This window comes from Alternaria ethzedia, assembly GCF_023757985.1.
Source record: "Alternaria ethzedia strain BMP 0044 chromosome Unknown scaffold_24, whole genome shotgun sequence".
Classification (NCBI taxonomy): domain Eukaryota; kingdom Fungi; phylum Ascomycota; class Dothideomycetes; order Pleosporales; family Pleosporaceae; genus Alternaria; species Alternaria ethzedia.
The window spans coordinates 208,146-234,083 of NW_026056217.1; the positions used below are offsets into that span (position 1 = coordinate 208,146).

Sequence of the window (25,938 nt, forward strand, 5' to 3'; positions counted from 1 at the left end):
CAGGATGTGTGGGGTGGAGGTCTTCAGTGTATAGCGCGTAGAAAATATGACGCTGACAATAAGTACTGTGTCAAGCTGCCGAGACGCTTGCTCGCGCAGATCTTGATGGTTAATGAGGAGAGTGGCACGCTGAGAAGCCGAGGACGAAGGCTGCGGAGGACTGGCGGTGAGTGTAGTGTTTGAGTAGGTGAGGTTTGCTTGGCGCGTGGGTTGGGAAGGTGCGACGCACCACGTCCTATCTCACCTCGCGGCATCTGCTCCCTCTTCGCTTCTTCTCTATCAATCTTCGTCCGCTTCTCACCATATACTCTGTCCTTCTGCTTTATTTCTGACAGTCATTTTCGCCGCGCCCATTCGCTCCTTCGCTTCTACTGATCCTCACCCGCGTTGCGTCCATTTGTTAATCGCATTTGCGAATGCCCAGCTGCACCGCCTAGACATTACGTATCGCGTCTGGAACACTTCGCTGGCTTAGTGCTTCACTAGCCTGCTTCCACTTCGAAGATATGGAGATCAACGAGGCGCTCGAGCGCAGCGGCAATGACATCAAGGAGAAACTCGCAGACTTCGATGCCCTGGCGACCAGGGACAACATGAAGCTATTTCTCGTTCAGTTGAACGCCACTATTCCTAGGTTCAAGGACCGGGTACGGCTGACTGGGAGCAAACCTGAGCTAAAGAGCCGGTATCGCGAGTACCTCGTAAGGGAATGATCTTGCATCGCTGCATCTACTCTTCGTCCGCTGAATGACCTCCTTGCAGTCCGCCGAGATGCCCGTAACGAACACTGCTACAACACCTCCAGCAAAGCGCCCAGCAGCGGCGCCACAGTCAGCGGCACTGAAGCGCATGAAGCGTACACAGCAAGCAGGAGAGGACGCAGAGATTGACCACAAGAGCATCGACGACACCGAAGCGCTACAGCCAGCGGCACCAAAGCGTGAGAAGCGTACACAGCAAGCTGGAGAGAGCGAGGCGGTTGGCGACAAGAGCACCGACAATACCCAAGACATGATGTCAAGCATGCTGTCGCGTCTCTTTGTGGCAGATAGGGTGCAGCTATCAACATCCACAATAACCTGCCTCGACGCTTTAGGATCTCCGCTGAGCGCCGTCGCAGCGCGGAAGCCTGAGAACGGAGATCTATCGAGCAGACTTTGGCCGCTGGTCGACCCGATATCCACTCTCATCTCCGCTCGCGACTCTATCATCGCAACGCACAGTTATCTCGACAATCTTGGTCGGTTGGCTGCTGCAATTCGCACACGTCCGGTCACTGCCCCAGCCTGCTTCAGCTCATTCCTTGCCTGCTTATATTTCACGGTCGTCGTGGACCGCGGAGACGCCGGAGATACGTTGGCTGTGCCAGACAAAGAGCCGGAAGACACGAGTTTAGACGAGGCAGCAGTTATGGCCGAGGTGGATGTCCTGTCGAACGAAGTAAACCGCGCCTTGGCCAAATGGAGTTCATCCTTCCCTTCGCCCCCTTCCGATTCCATGATATATCCGGTGGACTTCAACCAAACGGAGAGGATAGAGCTGAGAGGCTTTGCCAGGAAGTACATTGAGAAGTACCCCCATCTCAGCAAGCTGGGGATAGCGAGAGAGGTCTTGCTTGCTACCAGTGAAGACATTCTGGCAACCTGGCCCATCGAACGAGGGGAGAAGTTGAAGACAGCGATGAACGTATCGATCGAGGCAAGGTAGAACGTCAATCTTGTCAAGGGCAAGCCTCCGTCTGCCAAGAGTCCCCACCGCGAGGTGGGTGACAAGGAAGAAGAAGGCGAGAAGACGGACAAGCCGAATGCGCGAAGACAGATGCCAGTGGTGATCGAGGACGACGGTGACGACGAGGAATACGAGGGGGCGGACAAGCCGAAGGCGCGAAGACGGATGCCAGTGGTTACCGAGGTCGGCGAGGAGGAGGAGGAAGATCAGGATTTAGTCACTATTGCTGGGAAATAGGTAGCCAATTGCACTTTGAGCTTACACGTCTACAATACAAGAGTTGAGATGAGGATATCTGCGTATTGTCAGCATAACTATATTTTCGAAGGGCTGGTCGTGAATTGCGTAAGATTTACCGTTGTAGTTTATAATTATCGTTGCTCGGCTTGATGTAGCGATGGGGACAGGTCATCGGCAGCGAGAAGAGGGAAAAAGAGGTTGATAACCTTGGGAACAGATGTCGTTTCGCGAGCTTTTCACGTTGACTGAACCGGTTAGGAAATGCTCTACCCGGAGTCTTGAACTGAAACTGTAAGAGTATGACATTGAAAGCTGTAAAAACAGATAATAGATCTAGCTGCAGGCTACTGGCTTTCAAACATGTTCTGAAGCCCACCGGGTGTCTGTTAGGTTGTTCACCTTGAAATTCAATGGGTGTGTTCGATGTCGTAGCGAAGGCAGCTGAATCATAAGTGCGAGTCCCGTGATGCCACGGTCGCCTGTTTGTAGTAGGTGGAAATATGCGTTGAGATTGCATTACTGTGAGATACCACGTTGTCGAACGATCAATCGCTTGTGGGCCGAAGTTTTGATGTTCCCGCACGGGCCGCGAGCTAGTGTGGCGCTAGCCCCAATCGGATGACAGAACGTGGGTTCGATCCATGACATGTTCCCGAAGCCCAGTGAGCGGGAAACCACGAAAAGGAAACAAAAAGTTGGCTACAATGGATGTCTGGCAACCAAAAACAATAGTTGCTTCCAGGGAAGCTAAGCATGCCTGCTACCAGAATTGAACTTCAGGGGAATTAGAATGGCTTCTATGCGATTCGAATGTGGGTATTTACCTGGCGACCTCGTCATTACTAGTGACGCGCTCTACCACTGAGCTAAGCAGGCTGTAATGGTGAAGATGAAAATTCTCAATCAAAAATCAATATAAACCACATGTAAGCAGAGGATCTGTTTTCTCGTGAATTCCATTCGTTCAGAAGGCTACAAGCTTCAGAAACCCTCGTGTATTTCCCAAAAATCATAACCCACATTTTGTGTTAGGCTCGTTCCTCGTAGCGAATCTGCTCTGAACACCAACCCCACAGCAGCCGGACCCGCTTAGCATCGGATAAACACGTTGCATATTTTAGCAGGAGGCAGGGCCGTGAATTAGTCTGTCTTACTATTGAGCAGAGCTGTGGGCGTAAGATAATTTGATAGACTACACGATTTGTAGAAAAGCTTCAAAGCTGCAGCACACGAGATAAGTTCACGAAGAAGCAGGCCCTCCGTGGGCGTAAGTTATAGCACTCAAGATTGCTTCGTCTCATGTCCACCCCTATTCGTCAAGCGTCGCGCTTTGTTGTTCTATAGGCACGTTTGACAAAGGAGGAACACGCTAGCTCTCACTCAGGGCTACTGCTGGTAGCTTCATTTCGCAGTCGGAGTTACTTCACAGCAGCGAATAGATACCCTTGCCACGTAGACTCGTTTGCGAAGAGAGTCGCGTTGGATCAGTGTCGCGCTGTCTTGGTCGAATGAGACGCAATCGCAGTTTCAGTGCAAGCGCGCGTGGCAGCGAACGACATCAACACAATCGCATCAGCGACGCAAGCGCATGACATTAGCAAGACATGCAAATATGATGTAAATGAAAGCACGGGGTGGATCTCCGAGTTTGTGTGGAGGTGGATCTGGGGCGGATGACCAGTTAAGCGCAAGCTCATTCACATGCCACCGCGAGCCCGCCAAGGCACCAAATTAAGAAGCTGGCGATTGAGCCTCTCCCGCTGATCGCGTTCCTTTCTGCCAAAACCCCTTCAAACACGACTTCTCCCAACACCGCGACACTTCCACTAGACAGATTTACTGCCAGGCCCCGAATCCTGGCTCCGACCATTACCATTCCCAATATTCCACTACAACCATCTATGGGCTCTGCTTCCTTCGCCGCGACCGCTTTCCTACCCACCGCTCAGCTTACCGCAGTTGGCTCCTTCTTCCCCTACACCGCACTGAGCTCAGGCCTGAACAAGACGGACGCCTCCTTCGCATCGCTGGTCCGGCTAGGGGTAGGAGTTCCGCCGTGAATCCTCGCGGCGGACTGTAATATTGGTTTGCCCAAGACAGGCGTTGGATGTGCGCGAGCTCCTCTCCGAAGCGTGCGCAAATGCTGACTTTAGCAGAATACGGGCGCAACTTAGAGAGTGACAACTCTTTATCGCATTACCCCTCACTACCGTTACCATGGTTTTCGCATTCGACCAGAACGATGCCCAACTTCCGGCCAACGCGCCGCGAAAACCCGAGCCTGCCATGCCCGAAGACGACATGTTCGCTTCGGGACCCATGGACATGAGCCCGCCCAAAGCGCCCCTCCACGTAGGAACCCCGCCGATCAACATCGTCAGCCCTATGCCACAGCGCGCAGTGCAGCCCGGCCCCGAAGGCAAGCAGCAGGGACCTGACAAACTGGATTTCGATGCCGTGTTCAAGAAGGCCCAGAAGAACAAGAAGAAGAAAAAGAAGGGTCTGAAAGCAGGACTACAAGCAACAAGCGTCACCCGGGGCTTTCACACTCCAGTCACGTCTGGTGGGGAGGAATCGGACTACTCGCTGGCCACTACACCGCGCTTCGGACCTGTGCGCTCTGGACTTCCCAGCGTCACCAGCAGCCCGGCGCTTAGACCCCAGTCCACTGCGGGAGGCATCAGCAACCTCAAAGCCCAGCTGGAGGCGCTGAACCTAGGCCCAAGGAGCGACTCACCCATGAAGGATTCCCCAGGAAAGGGTGTCGCTATGAGCAGGGTCACGTCGCAGCTGTCAAGCAACACCAGCATGTCCGGCCGGGAAAGTGACAGTGACCGCACGGAGATGGAGAGCTACGAAATTGACCTCAACGCAGAGGACTTCAGTATCGACACGCTGTCCAAGACTTCGACCATGTTGAACAGCGGCATGGCGCGTAAGATGACGGCCGAGGACTTTGAGCCGTTGATGTGTTTGGGCAAGGGCAGCTACGGCACCGTCTTGCTGGTCAGGCAGCGCGCGACAGGCCGCCTGTTTGCGCAAAAGCAGTTCAAGAAGGCGTCCATCACCGTGCATAAGAAGCTCATCGAGCAGACCAAGACGGAGCGCAATGTGCTCGAGAGTGTGAACCGACACCCTTTCATCGTCAACTTCTACTACGCCTTCCAGGACCAAGAGAAGCTGTACCTCATTCTGGAGTATGCCCAAGGCGGCGAGCTGTTCCACCACCTCGCAGCTGAGCGCATGTTCTCCGAGGACGTAGCCGCCTTCTACATGGCCGAAATGGTGCTTGCGCTCGACCACCTTCACCGCACAGTCGGCGTCATCTACCGCGACCTCAAGCCCGAAAACTGCCTCCTAGACTCCGAGGGCCACCTGCTCCTTACCGACTTTGGCCTCAGCAAAGTCAGTCTTGACGAAGACAGCCCCTGCCGCTCCATCCTCGGTACCGTAGAATACATGGCTCCGGAGGTTGTTCAAGGTCATGAATACGGCGCAGCAGTCGACTGGTGGTCTCTGGGCGCGCTTGGCTTCGATCTACTCACTGGCGCTCCTCCCTTCACTGGTAACAACAACGCCAAGATCCAGGAAAAAATCGTCAAGCAGAAGCTCGCACTGCCCTACTACCTCAGCGCCGACGCTAAGGATCTCCTCACTCGCCTCCTCCGCAAAGATCCCAAGAAGCGGCTAGGCTTCAACATGGCCAAGGATCTGCCGAATATCAAGAAACACCGGTTCTTCCGCAAGGTCGATTGGAAGAAGTTGGAAGCGAGGGAGTTGGAGCCGCCGATCCAGCCACTCATCACGGATCCGGAGTTGGCGGAGAACTTTGCCCAGGACTTCACTGATCTGCCACTGAGTCCTGTTCTGACGAAGAAGTTTGACGACTTGATGTTCGAGAGTCAGGCTTCTAGCAATCCTTTTGGGGGTTTCAGCTTTGTGGCCAGTCAGAGCTTGTTGGATAGTGGCGAGTGGGGATATTAGAGGGATACGAGGAACATTGCCTTTGGTCTTTGTGTTTTCTGCATGCTTGTTTATATCGCTGTTTGAGAAAAGATCGTAATAGAGCACCATCACTACTCGATAATACAGTGTTCAAGATCAATGGTTACTAGATAGAATTGTGTTTTCGTAGGCTGCTAAACCGTCTTATTCCAAACTCCGTGCTCGTGCCGTCATCGGTATCATGCGCAAGTATTCATACAGACTGTAAACCAAGTGGGAATCGTTGAATCGAAAGAAATGTCGTTCCAGTCCTCCGCCGTGAGCACTTAAGGTGTTCGTATCTAGGAGGTGGGGGCAGCAGCGGCAGCGTAGGACTCGCCGCTCTTCTCGTTGCTACCCTCGGCGGGCTTCTCGCTGCTCTCAGCAGCAACACCACCCTCGCTGGCAGGCTTCTGCTTCTTAAGGTCGGCCAAATGCCTAGCCTCGTTGTGGACGTCCATGACAGTCTTGTTACCCTGCTCGTAGAAAGCACGGAGCTTCTGTCCGGTGGGTGTGGAGGCAGCCTTGTCGAAGTAGCTGGTCATCATGTTGAAGGCAGCGTAGCCCTTGTTTGTTATGCCCAGCTTCTGGTCGACGACCTGCGCCTTCTGTGTAGCCTGAGTCTTCTGGTCGAAGTTGTTGAGGACGTTCATGAACTTGGTGCTGTAGCCGTTCTGCTTGTCTGCGGCGAGGGCCTTCTCGATGGCGGTATCGGAGATGGCATAGCCGTGGGCGAGGTACTCGGCGATGATGCGTGCGCGGGGCTTCTGCTCCTGCTCGATGTGGTGGTCGCCGTCCTTGGCGTCGTCGGCAGAGGCAGACTTCTCGCCGGCAATCTCGTCGATGCTCTTAGCGGACGTGACTTGGACCGAGTTGTGGCCGAGCTGTGTGTTGTCGAGGAGGAGGGCGGTCTTTGCGGCGGCGGCCTTCTCGAAGGTGACCGAGGCAGACTGGGTGTCGTCGCCTGAGGGCTTTACGCTGAGCGACTGGATCTTTCCGCAGAAGGAGAAGAAGCTCTTGATCTCATCCTCGCTAGTCTTGGTGGAGATGTTCTCGACGTTGACGGTGGCAGCCATGTTGATATGTGTGTGAGGTGTTTTGGAAGGGATTTGAATGTAGTGGTATAGTGGCTGAGGGATGTTGTGAGTCTTTGAGTGATGCAGTGGACAGGGTGTGTTGGCGAAAGGGTCTATTTGTAGCAAGAGGGGTATGCAGCAACCTGCCAGTTCAAGGAGGGCGCAGCCTAGCAACACGCATGGCCGATGACGTACGCGGGGCGGTGCTAGTGGCGTCTAGATGCCCACAGCTGGCGGGAACCTTCACGAAGCGCCTCTTGGGCCGTCTTGCATGTGAATGTCTACCATTGCTTCTTCGTACGTAGTTTATGGCGCAGGCTGTGGCGCATCGTCGCCCTATGCGATGATTCTTGCGAGCTTATGAGAAACAGTGGATCAGAGCACCATCTGGCATCTGGAGGCTTGGGCTGAGGGCGAAACGCGGAACTCGCGTCACCAATTCCGTAGAATGTGCATTCATCCCGTCAAAACATTCGCGCATCAAGAATTGTTACAGGCATGCACTGTATGTACTGTGTCGAAAGTGATGCGTGTTATGAGCTCCATTGCTCCACCAAACCTCGGCTTTAGCAAACGTCATAGCTCCGTCTTTCCAAAACATCTTCCATGAGCTCCACAGGCTTCCAATCCACATCACTTTCATAGTGTCTACGCCACTCACAATGGCTACCAAACTCATTTCGCCGTCTCCGCGATTAGCGCAGTCATGTCTGCGCCGCACACGACACCTAGCCCCGGCCGTATCGCGACTTCCGCAGCGCCGCTACATCTCCGCATACGGCTACGAGCAAGCCAAAGCCCTCACATTCTCCGAATATGGAGAGCCTCCCGCTGTGCTCTCTCTGCACGGTCATTCCATCTCGCCGCCGCATAGCAACTTCATGACATTGCGCTTCCTTGCGTCGCCCATCAATCCCGCCGATATCAACCAGATCCAAGGCGTATACCCTTCGAAGCCGACCTTCACCACCAACCTAGGCACGCCCAACCCGATTGCTGTCGCTGGAAATGAAGGAGTGGCGGAGATAATAGCATTGGGCGAAGGAGTCAAGAAGGAAGGCTTCAAGAAGGGCGACTGGGTCTTCATGAAAGGGCCTGGCTTCGGTACATGGCGAACACACGCAAGCGCCACCACGAACGACGTGGTCAAGCTCGACGACCAGATGCGCGAAGGCATAACCGCGATTCAAGCCGGCACCGTATCCATAAACCCATGCACAGCATACCGCATGCTTCGCGACTTCACAACCCTCTCGGAAGGCGAGTGGTTCATACAGAATGGAGCAAACTCAGGTGTTGGACGTGCCGCCATCCAACTAGGCAAGAAGTGGGGTTACAAGAGCATCAACGTGATTCGTAGTCGGGAAGACAAGAGCAAAGAAGAAGCCATGAAGAAGGAACTTCAAGAGCTGGGCGCAGACGTCGTCATCACTGACGCAGAATTACAATCGCAGGGCATCAAGGACCAGGCCAAAGAATGGACGAATGGCGGTCGCGCTCCCATCCGCTTGGCATTGAACTGTGTAAACGGAAAGGCCGCTACAGCAATGGCCAAACTGCTTTCTTCCTCTTCGCACTTCGTTACCTACGGTGCTATGTCGAAGCAGCCATTGACCATTCCCGCGTCGATGCTCATCTTCAAGGACATTCACTTCCACGGCTTTTGGGTAAGCAGGTGGGCGGAGAAGCATCCTGAGGAGAAGCAGAAGACAGTCGCCGATGTACTAGATATGACACGCAAGGGCGAGTTCAGAGACATGCCTGTCGATGAGATCAAGTGGGAGTGGGATACCAAGGGCGACGAGTTGATAGGCAAGGTCAAGGATACTCTGGAGGGCTACAGGGACGGCAAGGGGATTTTCGTGTTTGGTAAGACGTAGATTTTGTAAAGCTCAAAGCTGTATACGTTCCATGATATATGTACATACGTCCATTTGTCGGACCGTGAGACTATAGCACTGTCCACCAAGCCTTTACTGCAAGAACACCCTCGATCCGTTGTTAGGCAAAGGTGCCCTGAACAACACGAACGGTCTCTCTCTGTTGTCCGTACCAGGATAGAACGACGAGCTAAAGGCCAGCTGGTTATCAGTGAAGTAAAGATAGCCATCGCTTCCGACGGACACTACAAAACGTCAGTCTTCATTCAAACACGACCAGCACAGTAAAAGGAAGACTTACTAGTATCCACCCAGCTGATCCTCGGGTCCCTCACAAACAACGTCATAGACGCATTCTTCGGGTTATGGAACCCAATCTCATTCTGTTCCATATTGCCCGCATAGATGAAGCCATTCGTATCCGTCTCAAACCCATCACTCACACCCCTCTCACCCCGGTTGTTCACCGCACCCAGCGCCAGTAGCTCAGACGATTGACCGCGGTCCCGCAGACGCTCAGTGGGAATACTGTAAAGAGTGCGACCACCAACAGGGCCAAAGTACAAGTGCTCTCCATCAGCGGACAAGGCGATACCATCGCTTCCCAGCGGGACTGTGGTAAGGGGTAGACCAGGACCAGGGATGTAGTATTTCGGTTCTCCCCAGACGTATGGCACGAATCCGCGCTCTGCTCGCGACTCTTGTGCGCCGTCGAGGTGGCGCCAGCTTTCGCCTGTGCCTAGGTCTACAATGACGATTCCATTACGGCCCTCGGATGAGGAGTCGGTGATGTATGCTACACCCTTTCCGGAATCGGTGATGTGAGGGCGTAGGTCGAAGCGTACGTCGTTGAGGTACGAGTCTGGGTATGCGACTGTGGGTGGGAAAACAATGGTTTGAATCACCGTGTCGGATTCAATGTCTACGCCAACGAGTTTGGGGCCGCCTGTGGATGCCAGAACGAGGGTGCCTTCTTCGGTTAATGCGCGGCCTGTATCTAGGATCCAGAGTCTGTCTTGGGGGTCGAGGACGACGCTTTGAACGCCGATGAGGTAGTTTTGGTAGTTTGCACCTGTTGGTGGGGTCGTCGTGTAATTGATGGCTCCATTTGGTGGGTTGTTGATTTCTACACTTGGATACGGTGTTTCGGTGCCGTTGGAGGTGAGCTCTGCTACGGCATGTCTGTTGTTGGTGCCGGTGTTGGTGTTGTTGGGATCAAGACCTGCTGGGTAGTTTGAGAATTTACGGCCGCCTTTGGAGACGGTGATACCTGTGACCGATGTTAGTCGTTATGCATTCGTGAGTCTGGTACGGCGTGTTGGTACCGGTAGGCCATTGATCGTTGTAGAGATGAACGATTTCAAGAGGTGGGCCGGCAACACCGGGGTCAGAACGAATGCGTTGTGCGCTGGATAGCGCAGGAAGCAGAGCGCTCAACGTCAATACTGAAAGAGATAGCATGTTGGACGCAACAACAATTAATGGCGGATACCAAAGAGGGCAGCATGATGTTTAACATCACAGTTTATATAGCTTCGATTTGCAAGCGCGAACTGTAAACATTACCTCACAGGTACCTGGACGTCAGTTTGCGGCTCGGCATTCTTAGTCTTCAACGTCATGAACATGTCAGGTACCAGGATAAAATCGAGGAGCTATTGACCTCGGGACGATCTGATGTGGATTTGAGGCTGCACGTAGGGAAGCTATCCGCTTGTGGCCAAGTTTGTCGCCGGCTCACCCCGCTTTTGCTGGGTGCAAGTGTGATGCAACGATATTGGCGCTATGTAATGCACGTTGCAGATGGTAACAGTTCCGCCTGATCTGATATGATTCCTTACGGGTGTACATTTACTACTTTTTCTCCCCACGTTGTCTAACCAACCCACTCTTTGATGACTTCTTTCAGAGTAGCATTGTCGCCTGTTTCGCTCCAAGTATGCGAGTGCTCAGCGTCTTCTGCTTCCGATGTTGCATCAACCGCCAGCACAGTTACCTTTAGCTCCCCGTCATTGAAGTTGACTCTGATGTCCCTTGTAGACTTGGTGCCTTTCTTGGTTTCCTTGCTTTGACGAATCGAGAGCCGTGGATTCTGAGTTCTCGTCTGCGCGCGTGAGGCATACTCACTCTTCAAAAGTCTATGCGCAATATGTAGGGACAGAATCCAGTCTAGATATGACTTCAGCTCCTCGACGGTAGCAAATTTATGCTGCTGGAACAAGCCAAGATCGGAACTCAGAGTGGATGGAAGGGTCAGCTTGTGCTCTGTGCCAAACGTTGGTTGACCGATGATTGTGCGTGTAACGACGACCAGACTCTCTGGCTGTGTGCCATTTGGCGTGGGTATGGTCAAAGTCGCTTTTCCATCGAACGGCTTCATGAAAATTTCAAGCAGCTGATCGGTTGCGGACATGCCCTTCTTCGGCGTCGTCTTCAAACTCTCTGAAAGGTTCGCCCAAGACGTCTCACGCGTGGTATCCAGGCTCGCATCAAGGCCTGCGTTGTTCAGTGTTTTGGCGACGAGACCAAGATAGACGTAAAGCGAGTCGACACCTGCAATGTGATTCGATACCGCAAGAAGCGTACGCAGTAAAGGTGGAGGAGGCTTATCCCGCTTTTGGCTTGTCAAGGGAGGTGGAAGCTGCGATCTCCTATAGAGACGCATGCTATGCTCATGAGCTAGGAGCAGTCGGAGCGCCTCGGCGATGTTGCGAGCCAGCCAATCGTACTCGTGCCCTTGGTTGCTCGCTATAGGGTCGTCCCGGGGTATACAATCGATGAGCAGCTTTCGATCTTGCGAAGCATTGCCCATGCTAGGCACGTCTATCTGAATGACAGAATCCCGAAATTCGACACCGTAGGCTCGCAGTTGCCGAGTCTCGAGACTCATTTCATAGTACAGCTCTTCCTCTAGTAATGAATCACGGGCAAGTTGTATAGACTTTTCCAGAGACTGAGCCGAGTTTTCGCCATCGAGAGGGAGTTGTGATGTGCCTGTCATCTTGCCGTCGACACTGATTCGCACCCGGAATGTCTTCGGTTTGAGCGCGAGACTCGGATCGAGAATGATGCTGCCGTCCTTGTCCATCTGAAGAGGGGCAAAGCCACGCGCCTTGAAATGACCACTTGCTAATGCATTGTTAGCTTAAGGAAAGCGACGCGACGAATGAGCAGGCCTTACCTTCGGGGAGTCCATAACGCACGGCAAAGGGCGAATGGCGTACATTCTGGCGCAGTCGCTGGATGGGCCACCCCTTGTCGGAGACGGACACTATTTCATGCCAGTACTTCGTCTCTCGACGTATCTCCTTCTCCAAGTGCTTCGCGGCCTTCAATATCTCGTCTACCGAAGAGTCGAGCGCCCCCATGCGTGCTCCCTGAGCAGCTATTTCTTGTTTGGACGCGAGATCTTGAAGTCGTTGGGCTTCATCTGGCTTGCGAGTGCGATGTTCGTGGTTCTCCTTGCTCATGCCAAAAGAGCCGAGTGGTATGCCCTGGTTCAGGCCTTGCTCTCGAAACGTCGGACTGAAGAAGTTGAGGGCGCGTTTGTTTGGGTCTTGGGAGAGGATGAGGGAGACGAGATCGAGCGCGTTGGTAGCAGCAAATTTAGCCCATCTGCCTTTGGTCAGTATGAACCCCCATACAACGCGTTCGCGTTCAGACGTACTCCAGATGACTATACATCTCCTGCCCGGCTTTGAACACCTTCTCTAGCTGTTCCTGCCGGGAAGGCACCTCCTTTTCCTTCTTGTCCTTATCGGCTCCTTCTGCGGCATCGTCCGGTACATCTTTGCCTGCGTCGATGTCCTCCTGTAGCGACTGTTCGGTGATGTTGCGCAAATGCCCGCGTTCGCTCGCTAGCTGCTCGATCTTGAACAGCAGGTCATCCTGCGTCAGCTCCTCCTTCTTTGGGGCCGGCCATGGGCGCAGGGCCACGTTGTTCAACGACGAGTCCATCTTCACTGCGACTCTGGAGGCGGCCGGGTAGCTTGGGCGAAGCTGGCTGGGTTCCTGTGGTTTGTCCGACACGGTGGGCCCTTGCATAAAAGCCGTCCCCCAGTAGCGGCCGTTGCAGATCGCCGCTTATCGATTGCGGCTTCACCCATGCAACCCACGAATGGCACACGTTGCACGCGCATTCGTGGATCAAAAGCAAGGTAGCTGTAGCTTTGGAGAGGGGGAAAAAGCAGCTTACAGGTGTTAGTGTACCGTCGCGCGGGGATGTCACCGGGTCACATGTGCATGGCCCCTTCCCTCTCCAGCCACTAACGGCGGTCTCCGATAAGCTTGGACAGACAGCTTAGGTTACAGTGACAACTCAGTCACAGTGTCCTTCACTTCTCCTCATTCCTCCTTCACCGATTGAGACTTTGCAAGATGACTACCAGATACCGCGTAGAATGTAAGTCCCAACCACGACTACAATCCCCAAAGGTCGACTTAGCGACAAGCATGCTAACTTGATGGCTTCCCGTGTGGCAGATGCCCTCAAGGTGTGTACAAGTTACAGTGACAACCATCTACCTTCAAATAGCTGACATATCCGGAAAGACCCACAGGAGAGACCAGCTCGTAAGTATCCTGTGACACCCGATCCAGAATGCCTAGCTAACGCACGATACAGATAGAGTGGATCAAGGTAATGTTCTTCCTGCTTGCTGAAGAATGCGAGCTACGTACTTATACTACCTCAGGGTCTCCTAGCTGTGCCTTTCGTCTTACACTCCCATCCAACAGCGGTATTCGAGCCCAGCGATGAGTCAGTCGAGCACCAAGCCAACATCGCTCAACGGCGGTATGCCGAGATCCTACGCGACGTTGAAGAGATCATCAACGACCACAGTATGTCATGAACCCATTGAAGCCGTGCGAGTCCGGGTGGTCTACGGTGAAATCGCAGGGCTAACGCAACTTAGTCCAACACCAGAAAGACGGCAAACCCGACAGATCAAAGTTGAAGCTTCTCGTTCCAACAGTAGCGAACTTCTTCACGTCCTTAGCATTGCATGACGCTTTCATCTGGCAAGATCAGCGGCGCTTCATCAGCCATCGACGTTTCGTCCCCCCTTCTTTCAACGATGTGCGTCTAGTTCTCAACACAGCCCAAGTAATGAGTCTCATCCGCAACGGTCCACTCGAACTCGTGACGTTTGACGGAGATGTCACCTTGTATGACGACGGCAAAGACTTGACAGAAGACAACCCGATCATTCCCAAGATCCTGCAGCTCATGCGTCGTGGATCAAAGATTGGCATTGTCACAGCCGCAGGGTACACAGAGGCGAAGCCATACTATGGCAGACTGTACGGGCTCCTAGACGCCATCCAGGCATCCGATCTGCCCCTAGAGGCTCGACAGAATCTGATCATCATGGGCGGTGAAAGTAACTTCTGTTTCAAGTTTGACGAGAACAGTCCAGTTCTACTGCGCCTGATTCCCCGAGAAGAATGGCTGCTTAAGGAGATGCTTTCGTGGACTGAGTCGGACATCAAGGACCTGCTTGACTTGGCGGAAGTTTCTCTGCGAGACACTGTCAAAAACTTCCGCATGGAGGCAAATGTCGTCCGGAAGGAAAGAGCGGTTGGTATTGTACCAAAGGACGGGCACAAGTTCTGTCGAGAGACACTCGAAGAGACCGTTTTGATTGTGCAGAAGATACTCGTAGGTTTGAGACCATGTGCGATGCTTGCAGTGCTGACGTGGCTAGGAAATATCCGAGGTCGGCCAGCGTCTCCCTTTTTGCGCGTTCAACGGCGGAAACGACGTATTCGTCGACATCGGCGATAAGTCCTGGGGTGTCCTTGCCTGTCAGCGGATCTTCGGCGGGATTGAGGGCAGCAAAACATTGCACGTTGGCGACCAGTTCTTGAGTGCTGGGGCGAACGACTTCAAGGCTCGGTTGGCATGTACGACGGCGTGGATCGCGAACCCGCAGGAGACGTGCCAACTGCTCGACGAGATTACCGAATTGGACGAGGTGCATCAGCGAAAGACAAGATAAGAGTGGCCCGGATCAGGTTGTGCATAGCAATGACATCAGGGTGCTTCGGAAGCTACGGCAATAGGGGTCGTCCATGTGGCGGATAAACTTTGGAGGGGTACACGGCTGCAGTGCGTGTTTGAAGCATGTCGCAGCGAGAGCGATATGGGTCTAGATAACCGTTGAAGATCACAGAAAGGGTCTCAATCAAATCGATATGCGGAGGCAGATGGCGACATGCGATGCGCGTCCGGCACGGCTCTCCTGCATTATGCCTTGACGCTGACTCGGGTGGCTGACCCACTGCATTCTCTGGTACATTGTCGCGCTAGAAGCTCGAAGGTGACGCGCTGCAGGCACGCATTCATGCAGCGCTGCACGACGGTTGCTGACGCGCGCGTGTTTGGCTCACGTCTTATTCTTTTTGTCCCTGGGGCAGCAGGCAGGGCGTGTCCCTGGGGAAGGTCGAGGCTGGCGCGCCGTATCCGCAGCGCCTCTGGGTGGTGCAGGGCGCTGATCCCTGCTAACCGTCGTGTAATCCCTGGCCCGTACTCCGCTTCACGAAAGCACCTCCTGAGCTTCCACCCGCCTGCGGCTTCTGCGAGACTCTCTCATCTGCTGCCGCGTCGCTCCCAGCCTTCAATTGCCTCCACTCCACCGCACCTTGGGTTTATTGATCGCCCACCGCAATTTACCACACGAGTCTCCCACCACGACACTGCAATGGGCTCCAACAAGTTCTCCTTCAAGCCACTGACGCTTTCGCCCATCAACTTCTCTCTGACCGAGGGCACGTCGATACCCGCGCCGCTCGACAGCCCGCCCGAGTCACCTCGCCCGCCCACGCCTGGAAAAGGCCCACTGTCGTCGCATCCCACCCCAAAGTCGCCTGGCTCCCCGCCGCAGACAGAGTCGCCGCCGCCAGGCAAAGCGTCAGAGGACTCGGCTGATGGCCACCTCCAGCAGAGCCGCACCAGCGATGCGACCAGCGCCATGTCGCCCACGAGCCCTTCGAGTAAGCGGCCTGCATCCGTCCGCAAGTTCCTCGGCATTCGGACGCTGTCGTCCAACGACAGCTTGAAGTCGGACCAGAGGCCGGGCTCGCCGGCTACAATCAACAGCCAAGCACCCAGTCTCAGCAGGAGGAAGAGCGGCAGCTGGTTCGGCAAGAGGAAGACATTCATCTCCGGATCTGTTCCAGAAGGCACTGTGGATTCCACAACCTACTCGAATGGCCGTACCGTCTCTCAACCTGCCGTACAGGCTGCGCAACCACCCAAGCCCAAGGGCCCACCGCCTCCAGCCCTGCCCGGCCTGAGCTCCTTCGGTGTCAACGAAGACACGCTGAGTCTAGGCGCCGATGACATGTTCAAGAACATAGGAAAGGCAGACACGCCAAAGTCGACACGGTGGTAGACGCCTAAAACACACTTTCAACGGGGGCATGTTGACGATGCATTTCTAACGGGTTTCGAGTTTAATGTCCTTATTGTTTATACCTTTCACGGGCCACAGGTTGGAGTTTTGAAAATTTGTGGCATCATTATTTTGGCTTGCATGTGCACAACGATACCCCAGTCGATACAGTATAGCGATGAAGTGGCACGTATGAGTGCGTCCGAGATGAGATCTTGTGGCGACTGGGGAGGACGACGGGGTTGGCAGCCTTCCTTTACTCTGGCTTTACATATCAATATCTGCTAGCGTTCCCTTCGACAGTGCGTCTTTGGCCATGGCATCTCTCGCCGCCGGTCGCTATAAATAAACACTCTTAACTTACTACCGCCTCCACCTGCCTCGTATTCGAGATAATCAGACGTCAACAATGCAAGATACGTACCCCACGTGGCGCGGACCAGGCGCGTTGCTGCGGTGGGCTAGCGCGAAACCCTGATCACAACAAACATTGCATAGGCGGGTACGGGTGCATCAACACCAGCCCTACCCCCCTCGGCCGCCCGCCTTATTGACCCGCGACGTCGCGAACAGACGACAATCACTGCATAATTGTCACAACACATACTATGGCCGACCCGGGTATGTTCTCGGTGCGCCGTCAGGTCAGTCTAGTGTGCGACCCCCTCTCGTCGCATCTCCTGACCACGCGCGCAGACTCTAGGACCAGTAAACAACAACTCCTCCGCGATTCCCATGCCCGCTTCCGCCATGAAGCGATCTAGCTCGATCAACAACATGAACCAACCCCAATTCCCTCCGAACCACGCCCGGTCGAAGAGCGGGAGTAGAATGTCCCTCGCGCCGGGTCGCCCGAGCCAGCCGCTCTTCCCACGCTCATCCTCTGGAACAGACCTTGCGCAAGGCTTCCAGTCCGTACATCGCAATTCAACTAGCAACTTCGGCGCAAGCAGTGCGCGCAAGAGTTTTGCGCCCGGCGCCTCCATATTCCAAACACCCGCTCCCCCTTCAGGGCCAAACTTTGAGCAGAGCGCACAACGGCGGAGCAGCGTGTTCAAATCGCGAGCCTCGCATGTAACTGGACAATCTGGTGTCAAACAATCCTTCTTCCAACAGGCGCCTATGCCATCCGTCCCCCCGACGGACCCGCGCCGACTCAAAGATGCTAGCACCCGTCAGCACATGGCTCAGGAGCTGCTTGAATTCCTGACCCAAAACAACTTCGAGATGGAGTCGAAACATGTGCTCTCAGCAAAAGCCATGACTTCGCCAACGCAGAAAGACTTCAACTGCATGTTCCAATGGCTCTACAACCGAATCGATCCCAGTTATCGCTTCCAGAAGTCCATCGATCAGGAGGTGCCCGTCCTACTGAAGCAGATGCGCTACCCGTTTGAGAAGTCGATCATGAAGTCCCAGATCGCGGCTGTTGGTGGAAACAACTGGTACACATTTTTGGGTCTTCTGCACTGGATGATGCAATTGGCACGCCTGATGCAGGCTTATGAGGCCGGTACATACGACGACGCTTGCTTTGAGGCTGGCTTCGACGTCTCTGGAGACCGCATCATCTTTGACTTCTTGTCAGACGCCTACAGCACTTGGCTTTCCGCAGAAGACGACGATGACGATGAAGAGGCACAGAAGAAGCACATGGAGCCTCATATCCGGACAATGGCCGCCAAGTTCGACGCCGCCAATGCCCAGCATCACGAGCAGGTCTCCCTCCTTGAGGCCGAGCACAAATACCTACAGGATCAGATCGAAGAACTAGGAAAGTCCGGCCCCCGGATCCAAAAGCTGGAGGAGCAGATCCGCATCCTCGAAGAAGATCGTGTCAAGTTTGAGAACTACAACAACTCCATGGACGCTAAGGTCAAGAAGTACAGTGACCGCTGCTCATTCCTAGAGAAGTCCATTGAAGAGATTGAGGCTGAACTTGAGGCCTCAGAGAAGGAGCAGCAAGAGCTCCAAGCTATCATTGACGGTCGAGGCATGACCATTGCGGATATCGACCGTATGGCAAATGAAAGAGACCGCCTTGATACTTCTCTCCAAGCAACGACAGTCCGCTTGGAGGAGTCCAAGAAGCGGGTTGCAGAGAAGGAAATCGCTGCATCTCGCAAATTGGATGAACTCGAACAAACAATCGAGCGGTACAACAATCTGGGCTACCAGATCGGCGTCATCCCTTCTACGGCCGTCAACGCCAAGGGGCAAGACTATGAACTTGTCCTCACTATCACAGATGGCCCCAACTTCTCAGGGTCACAAATGGGTGGCTCGTCACAAGACGCATCAGACCGTCTTCTGCACGACGCAGGCACAGGGTACTCGCCAGCACATCTCCTCAACCTGGACCTCCGTGGAACAGTCAAATCCAACATAATCGCACTTCGCAAGGAGATTGCCGAACGACGCAACCAAGCCCTAGAAGCCGACATGAACAACCACGATCTCCTCGACAAGATCAAAGAAGCCATGGATGACAAGCAAGCCGAAGTCGAAGCTCTCGGTCACCGCGTAGCTCAAGCAGAGGAAGAGCTAGAAAAGCTCCGCGAAATAACAAACACGCAAAAGAGCCAATCTGACGCACAGATTGAGCGCATGGAGAAAGAACTGGGCCGCATGCGTAGCGGTCTGGGAGAGAGCGTCCAACTCATGGTACAACGAGAAATGGCCGTCAACATCGAGTAAGTTCTTTACCCCTTCCCCTCGTTCATCTTCATACCACAGAAAGCTAATCATCTCCACCAGGTACGAACAACTCCAACTCCGCGCCAACGCCCTCCGCGAAGAACTCCACACAGAAATCGAGCGCATGCTCGACGACATCGTACGCTTCAAACTCCACGTACAGAAGAGTTTGGAGGAGTACGAGCAATTCATCGCTGATGAGGTCGAGCGTAGCTGCGAAGAACAAGACATGCTCGCCGAGGGTGAGGACGAGGACATGGTCGAGGAGGCGTAAAGCACGTCATTGACAACGTTGAAACGAGCGACGGGTTAACGAGTTGACTATGAGCTTATGATGGAGTTTCTGGTGCTGGATACCACGCTGATGTTGTTGATTGGGAGTTTGCAAGGACTTCTTTTGGGAGGGTTGTTTTTACGGATACCTTTCTGAGATACCTCTTGGCTTTTTTGTTTAGCTTATTCGATTGTTCGTTGTTTACGATTATATATGTAAATCTGATTACCTTTGCATATCTTCATATCTCTTCTTCGTACAATATATGGGTTGTACATACCCTTCTCATTACCCATCACCTCAATCTCCCGATACATCAATCCACTACCCCCCAATCAACCCCCTCCCACTCGTCATCATCATATTACTCAACAGCTCAACCTGACTCTTCAGCGCCGCCATCTCCGTGGTCTTATCCTTGATCTCCTTCGCCCTCTCCGCCAACTCCGTAGTCTTTTCTTTGACCTGCTTCGTCCGCTCCGTCAACATGCGTCTTAGCTCTGCATTCTCCCGCCTCAGCTGATCGACTTCTATATCGACAGCCTCGGGAGGATTCGGTGGTGGCGGACCGCGATTGTCCAGTGTGGGGTCGATGCGTGAATCTTTTCGGAGGAGTGGGAAGGGTGCGGGCGGTTTGAGGGTGTGGGAGGTGGGGTGGTGGTATGTGGTTTGTGGGTGTGGAGCGGCTCGTTGAGTCGGATGGTTTGTGCTGGTGTCGGCGCTGACGTGTACGGTATCATGGATATCAGTTTCGGCTTCGACTTCAGCCTCATCGTCTGAGCTGTTGAGGCCGTCGCCCACTTGTTGGCCTGCCGCTTTCCGGGCTCTCTTTATCTGCGCTCGTATATTGTAGACGTCGCGCTTGAAGATGTGTATGCCTGGTAGTCTCGCCTGCAGTACCTCCACTGTCCTACCTACGCCTCGGTCGCGTCCTTGGTTCGGTTCGCCTTTCCGTAGCATTTCTTGTTCGACGATCCTCCACACGAGACCTCCACGCTCGAGGCTATGTTGTGGCTTCTTCGGTGCCTGGGTAGATGCGCTGGGTATGTCTTCGTCGCCGTCGGCTTCCGCGTCCACGTCTTCGAGGGTTTCCTGATTTTGCGTCAGGTTCGACTTGGCGAGTTCCTCCTTCGCTGTTACGCCTCCGACCCCGATGCGCCCTCCTACTACACCCCACGTCCTCTTCCGTTGTACAGCCCATCCAGCACTCTCGCGCCCGGGGTGATTGTGTTGTGGCTCGCCCACGCGCAAGAGCCACGTGCCGTCGTCCTGCTTCTTGCCCTCGATCCACATCTTGCATCCTGTCTTGTAGCTGACCCTATTCTTCCTGACCCTCGTCTCGGCCGTAAGTTTGTGGGTGTTCTTCGGCTGGCCATAGCACACGCAGGCGAGTTTGATGCGCGACCGGTTCTTCGCCGTCGTATTGATAGATAGCGCATATCCGTTTTCGGCGGCGTGCGACTGCGCGTAATCGTGGAGGGATTGCCACGAAGGATGTATCGAGTTGGAAGGCGGGAGCATAGCGAACTGACGGTCGGACGCGTCATTGTCTAGGGGTGCTTGTGCCGAATTGTGCTGGATGCCGATGTAGGATGCTTCGGATGTAGGGCTATGGATCCTGTAGTCGTGGTGTTGGCCGGCTAAGCCATGCTGAAAGCTCTCGCGCTTTCCAGGCGTGTCGTCTGGGGAGTAGCTGTTATCGTGCTGTTGCCCGTGGTCGTTCATACTGGCAGCATGTTGGGCGTTGGCGGTGGTGGGCTCGCAATAGGCTGCCATGTTGCCGTTGCGGACTGCGACATGATGATGCGACGCGGCATAGGCATCGTAGGGTGGCTGTTGGTTCGCGATGGCGTTACCGTGATTGTACGTGGGGACTTGGTCGAAGTTGTGATGGCGGGCGAAGGTGGCTGCCATGGTTGGTTTGATATGGAGCGCTCTCGCCATGTTCCGGATTACTTCAGCCACGGCCGTTTGTCGCTGTTGGAGATATCCGTCAGGTCTGCGCACATGGCGATTATCTCGAGAATATGAGCTATGCGACTTTGGTCAATGCTGCCATATTTGGGTGGAGGGTTCCCAGGCTCAGACATATTCGTCGCTGGTACGTCGCTCTCTGCGCTTCAGCCGATTGGCTGCTCGGAACTCGAGCATCAATGTTGCCCTCACAACCAAGCAAAGCAAAACGCGTCAGAACATCATCCCACTATCATTTTGACTACGCCAGACGAGGCGTGCGACGGATGCGCCCATTGCCTATTTAATATACCCCACGGAGACCGCAGTAGCCTTACTCTCTTAAGGTGACATCCACCCACATGTCCTTGATCTCCCATAACCCAAGCGAGTTGAACGTCTTCCATGGTTCCAGCGGGTTGGTCAACGACAGATCAAAGTGCCTCAACAACTCAAAGATGCACTTGTGTATCTCAATCAACGCGATGTTGCGTCCTAGGCAAAGCCATCGACCGTACCCAAATATCATATCGTTGGTTTTCGTCATTCTGGTTAGACGGTCTTTCGCCTCCTCGTCGCTTGTCTCAATCAGCCAGCGTTCAGGACGGAAGGTACCACAGTCTTCGCCGTAAAGAGCGCGGTTGTTGCGGTGCATCGTCCAGGCTGAGTAGCCGACCAATGTGCCGCCGGGGATGTGATACTCCTTGTCATCGATGGTCACGACATCTCCTTCATCCGGAGTGACTCTTGAAAAGATGTTGGCGACTGGTGGATGTATCTGCAGGGTCTACTGTTAGCGCATACTGGCTCAAAGATCTATGTTCTTTGCAGAAAAGACAAGACTTACTCGCATTCCTTCACGGACGACAGCGCCTAAATATGGCAGGCGGCGCACTTCTGCATCCGAGATGATACCAGGAGACGCGGGAGCCGCGCCGCTTCTGACGGCTTCATCTATCTCGGATTGCAGCTTTGCATACACGCGCGGATGGCTCATGACATAAAGCAAAATAGTCCGAATGGCAGCAGCCGTAGTGTCAGATCCGGCGAGAATCTGCTCGAAGACTTCCTGGACTACGCACGGTGGGTCAGTCGACGCCCGGAATCGTGGGTTACAACACTCATGTCACTTACAAAGATCGTTTCCAGAGAGACCATGGCGGACGAATGACGCGAACATATCAGACTTATCTTCAGTCGACTTCAACATCCTGGAGTCGACTATCTTTCGTGCTTGAGCCATCATGTTACCGAACCCAGTGGCATCCTTCTCCGATGGACTGATGGCGGGGCCAATGATAGGCGTGTCTCTGAGCCAGGCTATACCCATTGCGAAGGCCGTGTTTCCAATCTTGAGACCTTCTTCGCTCGATTTCAGGTAGTCTTTAAGGTCTTTGTCGGCATTCAAGTCACCGAATGCTTCTCCCAAACCTACATGACTGATTACGTCCAACGTAAAGAAGGGGATCTTCTGGGCTAGATCCATGGCCTGGGATGGTTTCGTTGACGCTTTCGAGGCCGCATACTTGCGCACCAAAGTCACAAGTTCTTTTACATGGAGGTCTATTGATGGCTCTAATGTCGGGTTCTCTTTACCAGAGTACTGCAATACGTTAGTAAGTGCAGATTGGTCACGCAGCTGCCCAGATTTCCACTAGAGGTGCGCAACCTCATCATCCAGATTGTGTATCCACGTACCCCAGCTGTCATCTTCTTCCGTCTGGCATCATGGCTATCGTTGTCGCAATCTGTAAAGACATTGTCTTTCCCCGTCTCAAACCGAGCACTATGGTAATACCATGATGATCGCTTATACGGTGAACGCACCGCATTGATCCGTGCCCAGTATTCTGGGTCTGATGTTATGAGGTGGTTCGGTGCGATCCTGGCAATCGGCCCTTATGAGGAGTATCAGTATAAGGCCACCAGATCGCGTAGCACTTTTGCCTTCCTGACACGTACCGTACTTCTCGCAAACCTCGCCGTAGTACCTAGGAGATTGGCCACCGATAACAGCTCTGGAATGCCACAGCCAAGAGAATCCCGTCGTCCTGGGTCCGGCGAAATGTCTCAGACGCAAGTACTGTCGTATGCGGCCGATAGCGAAGAACGCCACAGCGACGAATGCGATTGCGTACAGGCGCTGTGAGACGCTGTCAAGCAATGACTCGGGCGGAACAGACTCCATGGCTTGCCTGAAGTGATGTCAGAGCGCAAGGATTTGAAGTTGCAAATGATGAATGTGAGTTCTTCCCATCAGTGGGGCAACCCTTCGTGAAAGCGCGGGCGCCGTTGTGCGCTACAGAAACTAGCGGAGAGCGTTGCTGCAAGCTCCTATTGAACCATTGTTACTGGCCCTGATCGGTCAAGCACCAATTTGGAGGATTGGAGAAGATGCGGAGCTCGCAGCTGCATGGTGACCAAGCCATGTGTTGTCAAAACCTACAGTGCGTGTGCCCCACCAACGAGCAACGTTTGACGGAAGTCATGGCGACATCTGGAACCAAGTCCAATCCCTCACAGAGGATAGCGGGAACCGGAGTGGTTTGCAAGCGCCGCGGCACGTCAAGACTGCTTGCGCTAGCGTCGTGTTGTTGATTGTCAAGGTTCCCCAGCTGAGCGATTGAGGCACGCAACAAGCTGATAGGGCAAGTTAGCACAGCAGCAATGCAGCGTCAAGTGACTCAAGTCCCATCTTACACGAAGCAGTAACCGACTCTTGATGTTTTCGCAATCAAATCTCGTCCGATCGCGAAACTTACTCCAGCGAATCATTCGGTGGAGAACACTCCGGCCGAAAACAGGCTACGATGCGTCGTGTCGAGCCTGCAGGAAGCTCCCGCGATCTCGGTCCACAACCACGTTTTTGCCCTTGAATGCACGTTGGTGTGAAGCACTTCGGACCTCAGCGCCAGTTTGTTCTAGCCCTGTGGAGAGACGCAGCCTTGATCATGTTACCGTCTGGGCAGGGTCTTCGTAACGGCACCTACCGTTATTAATCATCTCTCCCTTCTGGTAGGGTCTATCTTTGAATTTTTCCGTACCTTTTCCGCATCTGAAGTCATTCGAGACCCATCAAACGACGTCATAGTGGTTTTTGTATACTCGCTTATCTACTTGCCCCATTTCTTTCCGTGCCGTTGCTGTACGATTGAGGCACAGTCGCGGCTATTGTCTCTGGCCTTGATAGCCGCGCTAATAGTCGCTCGAAGAACTTTTGAAACATACAAAACTTCCAAGGTTGTGCCGACCTGTTTGCCATTGGCGGAGTTGCTCAGCTTACACGGTGTGACACAATCTCTACTATGGCAGATCTTGGAAAAGGGAAAGAGAAGGCAAGTGAGGACGAGTCAGCAACTGCACCATCAGATAATCCAATTGCTGGAGATGGCTCCGCGAACGTTGCGCCACCAAATGCTGGAACTTCATCACCACTAAAGGAGATTACTGTATCATCTGACGCACCAGAAGAGGCGACCACCTCACCAGATCCAGCAGAAGCATCTGCTAGTCAAGCATTCCTAACGGGGCTTCCCTCAGAAACAGTGGAAGGTCCTGCACCAACAGCGGAAGTTGTCAATCCACTTGTGTTAGTTGTAAGTAATCCAAAGTTTCCTTCACAGAGTTTGATCATTCAGACATGATGCGCCGCGGAACAAACGTCGCAACTCAGTATTTCTCAAGAAACTTCTAACATCAGCAGGACAGTACAGACGCCGACTCGGCTCTAGGCGACGATGACGCTGCAAGCGACACAACGTCCATCGCGTCAACCATACATAAAGGTCGTTTCGAAAACGGCCGCCGTTACCACAAGTACCGTGAGGGCGAAAATGATTACTGGGGCCCCAACGATGAGATCCAGAATGATCAACTCGACATTGCGCATCATATGTTTCTGATCATGTTGAACCAGAAGCTGCATCTGGCACCTATCAAAGAGCCAAAGAAGGTGTTGGATCTTGGGTGCGGAACAGGGATTTGGTGTATGGACATGGCCGACGGTATGTCTCTTACTCCATCTCTTGAATGCCATAACTAACTTATTACCCAGAGTACCCCGGCGCCGAGATCCTAGGCGTAGACCTCTCCCCCATCCAACCGCAATTCACACCACCAAACTGCAAATTCGAAATCGACGACGTCACCCTCCCATGGACATACACCCAGCCCTTCGACTTCATCAACATCCGCTCCTTGTACGGCTCTATCGGCGACTGGCCAGCACTTTACACCCAAGTCTACAACAACCTCGAGCCAGGCGGCTACCTCCACGAAATGGAAATGAGCATCCAGTTCAAATCCGACGATGGCACGCTGACCAAAGAACACGTTTTGTCTCAGTGGAGCGATCTCTTCCATGAAGCAAGCGAGCGCTTCGGGAAGTCGTTCTACGAGGTTTGGAACTTGTCGACGTATATCCGTAACGCGGGTTTCAAAGATGTCGAAGAGCGGGTGTACAAGGTGCCTGTCAATGGGTGGCCGGCTGATCCACATATGAAAGAGTTGGGTAGGTGGAATTTGTTGCACATCACACAAGGAGCGGAGGGCTGGGGACTGTATCTGCTGACGAAGGTCATGGGCTGGACGGTCGATGAGGCCCAGGTTTTCTTCGCTAAGTTCAGATCGGGGGTGAAGGAGAGGAAGGTGCATGCGTACTTTGAAGTCGTGGTAATTCATGCGAGAAAACCTTGAGAGAGTGAGGATAT

The 25,938-nt window shown here is 53.7% G+C and overlaps 12 protein-coding genes and 1 non-coding gene across 13 annotated transcripts; 7 read left to right on the top strand and 6 right to left on the bottom strand.

Annotated features, from left to right (window-relative positions):
- Positions 1-506: 506 nt before the first annotated feature.
- J4E87_008068 (uncharacterized protein) lies at positions 507-1,965 on the top strand (the record flags this gene model as incomplete). The annotated part of the gene is made up of 3 exons (XM_049379661.1): positions 507-701; positions 763-1,686; positions 1,708-1,965. 3 exons carry the CDS (start codon positions 507-509, stop codon positions 1,963-1,965), a joined length of 1,377 nt encoding a protein of 458 aa, XP_049230548.1.
- Positions 1,966-2,759: 794 nt separating this feature from the next.
- Positions 2,760-2,844, bottom strand: J4E87_008069. Its single transcript has one exon. It is a non-coding gene; the product is annotated as a tRNA-Thr (tRNA).
- Positions 2,845-3,869: 1,025 nt separating this feature from the next.
- Positions 3,870-5,952, top strand: J4E87_008070 (uncharacterized protein; the record flags this gene model as incomplete). The annotated part of the gene is made up of 2 exons (XM_049379662.1): positions 3,870-4,016; positions 4,207-5,952. 2 exons carry the CDS (start codon positions 3,870-3,872, stop codon positions 5,950-5,952), a joined length of 1,893 nt encoding a protein of 630 aa, XP_049230549.1.
- Positions 5,953-6,254: 302 nt separating this feature from the next.
- Positions 6,255-7,028, bottom strand: J4E87_008071 (uncharacterized protein; the record flags this gene model as incomplete). Its single annotated transcript, XM_049379663.1, has 1 exon — positions 6,255-7,028. The coding sequence occupies one exon, from the start codon at positions 7,026-7,028 to the stop codon at positions 6,255-6,257; it is 774 nt and encodes a 257-aa protein (XP_049230550.1).
- Positions 7,029-7,690: 662 nt separating this feature from the next.
- J4E87_008072 (uncharacterized protein) lies at positions 7,691-8,908 on the top strand (the record flags this gene model as incomplete). Its single annotated transcript, XM_049379664.1, has 1 exon — positions 7,691-8,908. One exon carries the CDS (start codon positions 7,691-7,693, stop codon positions 8,906-8,908), a length of 1,218 nt encoding a protein of 405 aa, XP_049230551.1.
- Positions 8,909-9,001: 93 nt separating this feature from the next.
- J4E87_008073 (uncharacterized protein) lies at positions 9,002-10,369 on the bottom strand (the record flags this gene model as incomplete). Its single annotated transcript, XM_049379665.1, has 3 exons — positions 9,002-9,153; positions 9,210-10,178; positions 10,234-10,369. The coding sequence occupies 3 exons, from the start codon at positions 10,367-10,369 to the stop codon at positions 9,002-9,004; spliced, it is 1,257 nt and encodes a 418-aa protein (XP_049230552.1).
- A 415-nt stretch (positions 10,370-10,784) lies between these two features.
- On the bottom strand, positions 10,785-12,865 carry J4E87_008074 (uncharacterized protein; the record flags this gene model as incomplete). The annotated part of the gene is made up of 3 exons (XM_049379666.1): positions 10,785-12,037; positions 12,090-12,523; positions 12,576-12,865. 3 exons carry the CDS (start codon positions 12,863-12,865, stop codon positions 10,785-10,787), a joined length of 1,977 nt encoding a protein of 658 aa, XP_049230553.1.
- Positions 12,866-13,371: 506 nt separating this feature from the next.
- Positions 13,372-14,910, top strand: J4E87_008075 (uncharacterized protein; the record flags this gene model as incomplete). Its single annotated transcript, XM_049379667.1, has 6 exons — positions 13,372-13,401; positions 13,460-13,480; positions 13,533-13,584; positions 13,646-13,750; positions 13,825-14,570; positions 14,617-14,910. 6 exons carry the CDS (start codon positions 13,372-13,374, stop codon positions 14,908-14,910), a joined length of 1,248 nt encoding a protein of 415 aa, XP_049230554.1.
- Positions 14,911-15,612: 702 nt separating this feature from the next.
- Positions 15,613-16,305, top strand: J4E87_008076 (uncharacterized protein; the record flags this gene model as incomplete). Its single annotated transcript, XM_049379668.1, has 1 exon — positions 15,613-16,305. The coding sequence occupies one exon, from the start codon at positions 15,613-15,615 to the stop codon at positions 16,303-16,305; it is 693 nt and encodes a 230-aa protein (XP_049230555.1).
- A 608-nt stretch (positions 16,306-16,913) lies between these two features.
- J4E87_008077 (uncharacterized protein) lies at positions 16,914-19,276 on the top strand (the record flags this gene model as incomplete). Its single annotated transcript, XM_049379669.1, has 3 exons — positions 16,914-16,949; positions 17,002-18,998; positions 19,063-19,276. 3 exons carry the CDS (start codon positions 16,914-16,916, stop codon positions 19,274-19,276), a joined length of 2,247 nt encoding a protein of 748 aa, XP_049230556.1.
- A 324-nt stretch (positions 19,277-19,600) lies between these two features.
- On the bottom strand, positions 19,601-21,190 carry J4E87_008078 (uncharacterized protein; the record flags this gene model as incomplete). The annotated part of the gene is made up of 1 exon (XM_049379670.1): positions 19,601-21,190. The coding sequence occupies one exon, from the start codon at positions 21,188-21,190 to the stop codon at positions 19,601-19,603; it is 1,590 nt and encodes a 529-aa protein (XP_049230557.1).
- Positions 21,191-21,563: 373 nt separating this feature from the next.
- On the bottom strand, positions 21,564-23,417 carry J4E87_008079 (uncharacterized protein; the record flags this gene model as incomplete). Its single annotated transcript, XM_049379671.1, has 5 exons — positions 21,564-22,007; positions 22,077-22,303; positions 22,364-22,832; positions 22,928-23,127; positions 23,192-23,417. 5 exons carry the CDS (start codon positions 23,415-23,417, stop codon positions 21,564-21,566), a joined length of 1,566 nt encoding a protein of 521 aa, XP_049230558.1.
- Positions 23,418-24,534: 1,117 nt separating this feature from the next.
- On the top strand, positions 24,535-25,924 carry J4E87_008080 (uncharacterized protein; the record flags this gene model as incomplete). The annotated part of the gene is made up of 3 exons (XM_049379672.1): positions 24,535-24,825; positions 24,933-25,233; positions 25,284-25,924. 3 exons carry the CDS (start codon positions 24,535-24,537, stop codon positions 25,922-25,924), a joined length of 1,233 nt encoding a protein of 410 aa, XP_049230559.1.
- Between the last annotated feature and the right edge of the window lie 14 nt (positions 25,925-25,938).